Genomic DNA, 9771 nt, shown 5'->3' with positions numbered 1-9771 from the left:
ACTTTGTGTGTTTGCGCTAATAGATCAGCATTTGCCTAGTAAACTGTTCGTTTTCCTTAAAATTACAGTTCTTCTATAATTGAGCCGTTTATTCTGAAAGTGGCGTAAGTCGATTTTCCAAAAAAATCGAGTTAGCTACCTTAATACTTACATTTTTACATAATCTTTTCATTCTGAAGCAACTTGTTACTAATATATTTAAAATCATTGAGATTTTGCGACACGAAAATTTGCTCGTTAATGAAACAATGAAAAAGTTTATTTTGATAGTGGCGCAAGTCCAATTGTGAGAGTTTTAAATGGATATGGAGGATATTATGCAATAAAATTTTATGAGATACCAGCTTTTTCATTTATTAAAATTTTTAAGAAGAATCGACAGGGGGTAGGTGCCTAAATTTTTCGACGGAAAAAAAAATTTCAAATCATTTTGGAAAAATTATTTTCGATTGCAGGGGGCAATTACAATCATTTTTGGTCATTAAACATACCCTCGAAATCCTATCCACTTTCGAGAAAAAAATTCGAGAAGGTGTGAAATTTTTTGACAAAATTAACAAATTTCAAATCGTTCTGGAAAAATTATATTTAGTTACAGGGGTCAATTATAAGCGTTTTTGGTCATTACACATATCCTCGAAATCCTATCCACTTTCGAGAAAAAAATTCGAGAAGGTGTGAAATTTTTTGACAAAATTAAAAAATTTCAAATCGTTCTGGAAAAATTATATTTAGTTACAGGGGTCAATTATAAGCGTTTTTGGTCATTACACATACCCCCGAAATCCTATCCACTTTCGAAAAAAAAATTTGAGAAGGTGAGAAATTTTTTGGTAAAATTAAAAAATTTCAAATCGTTCTGGAAAAATTATATTAAGTTACAGGGGTCAATTATAAGCGTTTTTGGTCATTACACATACCCTCGAAATCCTATCCACTTTCGAGAAAAAAATTCGAGAAGGTGTGAAATTTTTTGGTAAAATTAAAAAATTTCAAATCGTTCTGGAAAAATTATATTAAGTTACAGGGGTCAATTATAAGCGTTTTTGGTCATTACACATACCCTCGAAATCCTATCCACTTTCGAGAAAAAAATTCGAGAAGATATGAGATTTTTTGACAAAATTAAAAAATTTCAAATCGTTCTGGAAAAATTATATTTAGTTACAGGGGGCAATTACAATCATTTTTGGTCATTAAACATACCCTCGAAATCCTATCCACTTTCGAGAAAAAAATTCGAGAAGGTGTGAAATTTTTCGACAAAATTAAAAAATTTCAAATCGTTCTGGAAAAATTATATTTAGTTACAGGGGTCAATTATAAGCGTTTTTGGTCATTAAACATACCCTCGAAATCCTATCCACTTTCGAGAAAAAAATTCGAGAAGGTGTGAAATTTTTTGACAAAATTAAAAAATTTCAAATCGTTCTGGAAAAATTATATTTAGTTACAGGGGTCAATTATAAGCGTTTTTGGTCATTAAACATACCCCCGAAATCCTATCCAGTTTCGAGAAAAAAATTCGAGAAGGTGTGAAATTTTTTGACAAAATTAAAAAATTTCAAATCATACTAAAAAAATTATATTTAGTTACAGGGGATAATTACAATTATTTTTGGTCATTACACATACCCTCGAAATCCTACCCAGTTTCGAGAAAAAAATTCGTGAAGGTGTGAAATTTTTTGACAAAATTAAAAAATTTCAAATCGTTCTGGAAAAATTATATTTAGTTACAAGGGTCAATTATAAGCGTTTTTGGTCATTACACATACCCCCGAAATCCTATCCAGTTTCGAGAAAAAAATTCGAGAAGGTGTGAAATTTTTTGACAAAATTAAAAAATTTCAAATCATACTAAAAAAATTATATTTAGTTACAGGGGATAATTACAATTATTTTTGGTCATTACACATACCCTCGAAATCCTATCCACTTTCGAGAAAAAAATTCGTGAAGGTGTGAGATTTTTTGACGGGGAAAAAAAATTTCAAATCAACTCTCGTTTCAATTCAATATATGATACAATTAGCATTAGAAATAGCTCACACAATAAATCATGGCTATTCTTTTTAAACTACCTTGTAATTGTACATTTTATACGAATTTATATTATTACTCTAGCTTTAATAAATAGTCAACGTGCTATAATACTTGAGAATTTAACTTTTATCAATAGAAATATTTTGGTTTTCATTTCTTCAAACATATATTTTCTCTCATTATTAAATACTATAATGTCACATATTATTGACGTAATATTACTTAAAAAAAAAAAATGTTTTCCAATTAAATAAATTCTTTTACTGAGTTAAATCACCATACATTCTCAATTATGATATTTCATTGCTCCAAAGATAGATGATATATTATCACGTGGCTGTAATGTCTATGATATAATAGATATTATATTTCTATATAATAATAAATAATATTTCGATGTTTATTTGATCTTTTTTGTTAAATATCAAGACCTTTTCTTTCCCTTGCAGTCGAATGAAATTACAATGTACAATATCGCAACGTATCATAGCTCGTATCATAACATATCATTGTTCTACATTTCCACGAGTGTTTGATTGCTTTTTCAGCGAGAAAGTTGAAAAGGAACTCAAAGAACAGTGTATCTAGGCTGCATCGTAGATACAAGCTCGACTATGCTTATTATCGAGTTTGTTTGAAACAACCCTGACACTATTGAAATGATCAAAGAGGAATCGTGGCGATGAAGCTATGATTAAATAAGACACTCTTTCGAAAAGGTTCTCGTTCCCCCCAAAAGCACATCTCAAATTCGAAGTTTCGACCAACGAATAAATTTTAACAAACCCGTTCGATCGAGACAAAAGAAAGCTGCGTGCAGCCGTATTTTGTTGACCCGGAAACCATCGTTTAGTCGCCATTTGTCGATACGCGTTGCAGTTTAATCCGAAATACGATTTAAAGCGTGGAGATTTAAGAAATATATCGCTGAACGAAGAGTCTCGTGGACGCAGAGTCGACAGAAAATGTTGCACGGATATTCGTTGATAGTTTTGCTGGGATGGACGACGCTCATGTTGCCTTGTTTTGGATTTATTACAAAACGTTCAGGTACTATACCGGTTCAACAATTTTTTAAATGCAAATTACATTTTGCGAATATATTTCAATGAAACTTTTTTCTGAAGTAGAGCTCATAGATATCTACAAGAAAGTATTAGACAAAATTTCCGTACAGCGTCGAATAAATTTACTAAAAATGAAAAACGAATTTTTAAGAAAAATCGACAGGGGGTAGGTGCCTAAATTTTTCGACGAAAAAAAAAATTTTGAATCGTTCTAAAAAAATTATTTCTAGGTTCTGGTGTCAATTACAATCATTTTTGGTGAATAGACATACCCCTGAAATCCTACCCATTTTCTAGAAAAAAAAAATCGAAAATGTGTGAAATTTTTCGACGAAATTAAAATATTTCAAATCGTTCTGGAAAAAATATTGTTAGCTGTGGGGGTTAATTACAATCATTTTTGGTGAATAGATATACCCTCGAAATCTTGCGCATTTTCGAGAAAAAAATTCATTACTGGCTGAACTTTGGACGTTAATAACTTTTTAACGAAGCCTCCATCAACAAATTGTTATTCTCGATTTTCGTCTTATTTTGGCCCCTAGAATCCCCCATTAAAATTTTTCCCAGGTCTGGCCGAGCACCCTGTATACGACAATTTCAAAATATTCACTATACTGCACGCTTTATGTAAATTTTAATTACGAACATGTCATCGTTTGAATTCATATAAGATTAAAAACTGTTTTCACGCAGCTTTTGAACGCGTTAATTACGGGAGAAAATTAAAAATGCTTTTTAAATTATTTGTTCTAGCCAACGTTTCTCCTGCTTGGAACATCGCGCCATCGTCGGAAGCTGAGCAGAAGGCGATCGTCGATCGTTCGTCGATCGAAAAATCGCAGGTAACAGGTATCGACAAGATTTTGCAAACTTCCGACGCAAGGAAGACGACGAAGCCTGCGGACCAAACGATCTCTTGGGACGACACGCGCGAGAAGAAGTTCGATTTTATCTTGGAGAACGTCGAGAACGAGACGCCACTCGCGAGGATCTTCAAGAATCCTGGTACCAATCCCATGGAAGAAAATATGATCACCGACGTGGTGCCTCTTAATCCACGGAACGTCGTTCTGCTTCTAATTTTCGAGTCTGGTCGAGATCAAGAGAACCTTTGGAAGGATTTCAAGGCGTCCCACTCGTTTCCTGTCGAAGGTTTCGTTCAGGTATATTCGAGAAGCTTTGGATCAACGCGTCGTTCGATTCGTAGTGCAGTATGATATTAAATAAAAGAAAGAAAAAATTTTTTTTCGATCGTAGAAAGTAATTTGAGAAAACGTACAAGTTTGCGTGCCTTGGAAAACAATTATTTATTTCGCAAAGAAGAATCGCCCATTTTGTGTAAGATGTTCTTGCATTGCGTTTATGAGAGTTCGCGAAATTCCACGTTTTTTTTATTTCATTTTTTCGTGTATGATACTGGTTTTGGTGATCGAATTGCAAGATAATTAGAAAGCTTCTTATCGTTCCGAGTTTTATATATTTAAATTACACGCTCGAACGTGTTTTCATAAATTTTGTGTGTTCGACTTTGTTCCACGAGTCTAGCAATATTGTTCTCTTATTTAACAACTCTATTTACTATGCTGAAAGCAAAGATAAAGTTTAATAATTAGACTAGGTATAGCGATCGAGGATGTTTTATAAATTAATCCCAATTCTCGGGTGTAAATTGATTTTTTCTTAACTTGACGCTATCTCTGGTACAAGCATATCCATTTTACGGAAATGCTCAATGATATCTGCCGTAGAGCTGCCATAATACTGACACAGAAGCGACGCGGTTCTCCTTGGACAGCACGTTGGTTTCCGGAAACAAGGATAAGGAATGCGATTGCGAACACTTCCTACGCTCGAACATCGCAGCTTTGCTGTTTTGGGCTCGGGACGTCAAAGGAATGACGACAGGTTAATTCATTGAAATTACTCAAAAAACAATTGGTTCGAATACCGTGCAAGTTACACGGATCGACTTCGTAAAATAAACAGCACAAGAACGTTGTAAACTTCTTAAACAGTCGTCGAGAACGAGTGAATAATTCATAGTGTTCAAAATCAGAATCTTTTAATTTTGATAATCTCGTGCACAAAATGGTTAAAGAGTAATAATTTTTCAGGGGACCATTTTCTCTAAAAATTACAATTCTTATCAGATTCCAAGCTTCAGTATTTCGTGATTATACTTCTTATATTTTTTTTTTTTTTGATTATATTTCGTGCACAATTTATAGACTTTTCATGCATATTTAACCAGTCGCTCCGTGTTGAGTTTCTGTGTGTCACGAAAATCGATCGATGACGAGTATAGTCGTCAAGCACGGAGTAAGTGTCGCTGTTAAAATATTGCACCAAAAAGATAGGTTTATTTTATAAAACTCGTCATGAGAAAAAATCCTGGCACTTCTCCATGACGAGTATACTCGTCAAACACAGTTAACTGGTTAAATAAATTCTTTTTAGGCACATTGTCGAACGCGAATTTCACGATGCCATCCGTGTTCGGTTACGAGGAATCCGTGGACGTCGCGAAAGAACTCGACGAGACCGACGAGAAGCAGAGGCATTTAATCGATTTCGGGAAACCGACGATGAAACACGATTCGTTGGCACCTGCACAACAAAAACGATTCGACGGTGAGTTGATTTCTTCCTCGAAATTAACAATACATAACGATGAGACTAACAAGTCTAAACTAACGAAGAGTGTGGTCAATTTTGTGGGTAAACTCGCTCTGTTTTCTGGTAAAGTTAGAATCCAACAGCAAGAATCGTACTCGATGGCATCCGTGAATAATAAAAAACGGGTTTAACCCCTTAATGCTCATATTTTTCCAAGAATGATCTTCTGTATTGGACTTGTTTCTAAACTACGTAAAAATGTGGTTTTTGTTAATTACAAATCCAACGTATAATTTGAAAGAAAAGAAATATTATCATCCCTTAAACCATTAAATTAAATATCGTTTTTCAAGTTGAGGGCTTGTATTCATAACGATTTCAAGAAATTATATTCGAGAAAGCGACAGATCCTAATGTACCATTCCAGAGATAAATATCGAGACATTGAATTCTACGTAATACTTTACTGAAAGTTCCTTTGTTACAGTAATGGACGATCCCGCGTGGAACGCATTCGACGTCTTCTCCAGAATAAGAATCGCTCTGTTCCGTTCTATGCTCGAATCCCTCGGCGGCAATGTCGGTACTACAGACGAGATGATTATTCCTTCCCGCAGATCTCATCCTCTGCCATCCAATTTGGGCGACGTACTTACCGAACTAAAATCTCTTCCGAACGAGAAGGGCTTCGTTTTGGTTGCCGCTGCGCCAGCGACCGAGCTGAACTCTGCTTTCGAGCTTTTACAACGCGAGGTAAATGATCCACTTCAACCATAACAAGTAAAAATATTTATTTTCTTAATAAAAGACGAGAACCATTTCCTTTTCTCATGCTCTCTAGGAGCATCGACGCGAGAACTTGCTGGGTTTAGTTTTATTTTGCAAAAAATTAGTTGGTCCCTTCATATATTCAATATATTTGAAACTTTGAATATATTTCAACTGTGGTCAACGTGTGAACTGGTTAATTTGATCCTCTCGGGTGCAATGGCGTCGCATCTCTAACGATAATAAGTAAAAATATTTATTTTCTTAATAAAAGACGAGAGCCATTTGCTTTTCTCGTGCTCTTTAGGAGCATCGACGCGAGAACTTGCTGGGTTTAGTTTTATTTTGCAAAAAATTAGTTGGTCTCTTCATATATTCAATATATTTGAAACTTTAAATATATTTCAACTGTGGTCAACGTGTGAACTGGTTAATTTGATCCTCTCGGGTGCAATGGCGTCGCATCTCTAACGATAACAAGTAAAAACATTTATTTTCTTAATAAAAGTCGAGAACCATTTGGTTATCTCATGCTCTCCAGGAGGGTTGACGCAAGAACTTGTTAGTTTTGATTTTATTTTGCAAAAAATTAGTTGGTTCCTTCAATGACAAAACTTTGAATATATTTCAACTGTGGTCAACGTGTGAACTGGTTAAATTGATCCTCTCGGGTGTAATGGCGTCGTATCTCTAACGATAACAAGTAAAAATATTTATTATCTTAAAACAAGACGAGAGCCATTTGCTTTTCTCATGCTCTCTAGGAGCATCGACACGAGAACTTGCTGGGTTTAGTTTTATTTTGCAAAAAATTAGTTGGTCCCTTCATATATTCAATATATTTGAAACTTTAAATATATTTCAACTGTGGACAAGGTGTGAACTGGTTAATTTGATCCTCTTGGGTGTAATGGCGTCGCATCTCTAACGATAACAAGTAAAAATATTTATTTTCTTAAAACAAGACGAGAACCATTTGCTTTTCTCGTGCTCTTTAGGAGCATCGACGCGAGAACTTGTTGGGTTTAGTTTTATTTTGCCAAAAATTAGTTGGTCCCTTCATATATTCAATATATTTGAAACTTTAAATATATTTCAACTGTGGACAAGGTGTGAACTGGTTAATTTGATCCTCTCGGGTGTAATGGCGTCGTATCTCTAACGATAATAAGTAAAAATATTTATTTTCTTAATAAAAGTCGAGAGCCATTAGCTTTTCTCATGTTCTCTAGGAGTATCGACGCGAGAACTTGTTGGGTTTAGTTTTATTTTGCAAAAAATTAGTTGGTCCCTTCAATGAGAAAACTTTGAATATATTTCAACTGTGGTCAACGTGTGAACTGGTTAATTTGATCCTCTCGGGTGTAATGGCGTCGTATCTCTAACGATAACAAGTAAAAATATTCATTTTCTCAATAAAAGACGAGAGCCATTTGCTTTTCTCGTGCTCTCTAGGAGCATCGACGCGAGAACTTGCTGGGTTTAGTTTTATTTTGCAAAAAATTAGTTGGTCCCTTCATATATTCAATATATTTGAAACTTTAAATATATTTCAACTGTGGTCAACGTGTGAACTGGTTAATTTGATCCTCTCGGGTGTAATGGCGTCGTATCTCTAACGATAACAAGTAAAAACATTTATTTTCTTAATAAAAGACGAGAGCCATTTGCTTTTCTCGTGCTCTTTAGGAGCATCGACGCGAGAACTTGTTGATTTTAGTTATATTTTGCATAAAAATTGAAATTAATTATCCCTTCTATGACAAAACTTTGAATATATTTCGACTGTGGACAGGGTGTGAACTGGTTAATTTGATCCCCTCGAGTGTAATGGCGTCGCATCTCTAACGTTACAACAGGGACCGTATGATCGTTAGATGATACTTGACCCTTATTAATTTCTAACGAATTGCCATAACGGAAGCTGTCGCAAGACACACTTCTGGTGGTGGCTGGTACCTGCAAGCAAGACGCGAAACCGATACCACTGTTCGCCCAAGGACCAGCCGCGAAGTTATTGTACGAGGCAACGACGATCTGCGATCTTCCTACGGTCATCAAGAACATCATGAGAGTTCGTCGCCTCGATGATGTTCCACTTCCAATTCTTCATCCGAACGTCCACTCTCAAGATGGACCCGTCTTCAAGAGAGTGCCGCGAGTCGCGATGGAACAATCGGTAAGAAAGGAACGGTATTCATTTTGTACATAGGCAGGCAACGATTACATATTCCTAATTAAAATTACACAAACCACACGGTATAGTAAATACTTTGAAATTGCCTTATATATCCTGTGTGAGCAATTGGGTGTGTTCAACGCCTCATCTCTCTTGTTACTGTTTCTAACAACTGTTTATCCAACCGTATGTGTTACATCTTGTGTCACTTAATTAATATTCCCTTAAATGTGTTTAGTAACCAATATCTTGTATGGAGAATATGTGAGAGTAACATGTAAAAGTTGCATTGAAATTAAGTAACACATATCCGAGTTAGAGAGACTATTAGATTTAATATCGTAAGTCACAAAAGTATTCGAACATTTAACGTTAGTTAATAGCAATATTTAGTTTATCGTACGGTTTGTATCGATTTCAATTAAGATGTGGCGTCACTTCCCATGCTCGCCGCTAGAGGGATCGCGCTCTCGCAAGCGCTCGACCGATTTCTCGGTTAGCGAGCATGGGAGGTGACGCCACAAGGAATATATCATCGTTCGAACACTTTCGCGAGCCTGCGTAATTCTATCAACGTTACCAATAATATTTTTCCCTAAATAGTATATAGACAACTGTTTTCTTTGACCTTAATCTTACAAGTCCTATTTAAAACTGGCATATCCTAACAAAACTAACTCTTACTTAGATTTTAACCTTCATACGGTCACTTCTAGGTGTTCATTTCTGAGGTTAATAAGTTTTGTATTTATCGAAGCAACGTCAACAAAGGTTGCTCCATTTTCGAAGGCAATGATCTACGAATCTCCTCTTCGCGATAGTCTCCTTTTGCAAACGTAGAAACCTAGTCATAATAGTAACTCTTAATCACGAATGAACGATAAAGACCGTAATAAAAAATGGACGTTAAAGTCTAACAATGTACGTTCGGTAACAGCTGCTAGCGAGTTTACTCGCATGACGACAGTTTAAAACTGTCCAAGAATACTTGACGTAAACCGCTGCGCGAGTATAAATAGCGTTCTTCGATAGTGACCTAGACATTGAACCTGAGAAAACGTTCGTCGATGATGGTATTAAAATCGCTCGTAT

General features: G+C 35.3%; 2 protein-coding genes across 3 annotated transcripts in view; one reads left to right on the top strand and one right to left on the bottom strand.

The window, feature by feature from the left end:
- The window catches only part of LOC143348299 (ras-like protein family member 10B), a 124785-nt gene that overhangs the window by 48792 nt on the left and 66222 nt on the right, over positions 1-9771 (bottom strand). The window lies entirely within an intron of this gene.
- Positions 1-9771, top strand: part of LOC143348279 (uncharacterized) — a 36393-nt gene that overhangs the window by 21873 nt on the left and 4749 nt on the right. The window contains exons 1-6 of one of the 2 annotated variants that reach the window (XM_076778320.1): positions 2972-3096; positions 3870-4279; positions 4865-5021; positions 5574-5747; positions 6220-6485; positions 8425-8679. In XM_076778320.1, the coding sequence (XP_076634435.1) occupies positions 3012-3096; positions 3870-4279; positions 4865-5021; positions 5574-5747; positions 6220-6485; positions 8425-8679 (1347 nt within the window). In that variant the 5' untranslated portion in view covers positions 2972-3011. Of the gene's footprint in view, positions 1-2971; positions 3097-3869; positions 4280-4864; positions 5022-5573; positions 5748-6219; positions 6486-8424; positions 8680-9771 lie in introns of those variants that run through there. The other variant, XM_076778318.1, reaches the window with a different exon arrangement.

Source organism: Colletes latitarsis, chromosome 11 (assembly GCF_051014445.1).
Source record: "Colletes latitarsis isolate SP2378_abdomen chromosome 11, iyColLati1, whole genome shotgun sequence".
Classification (NCBI taxonomy): Eukaryota; Metazoa; Arthropoda; class Insecta; order Hymenoptera; family Colletidae; genus Colletes; species Colletes latitarsis.
This window is presented reverse-complemented; position numbering and strand designations above follow the sequence as displayed.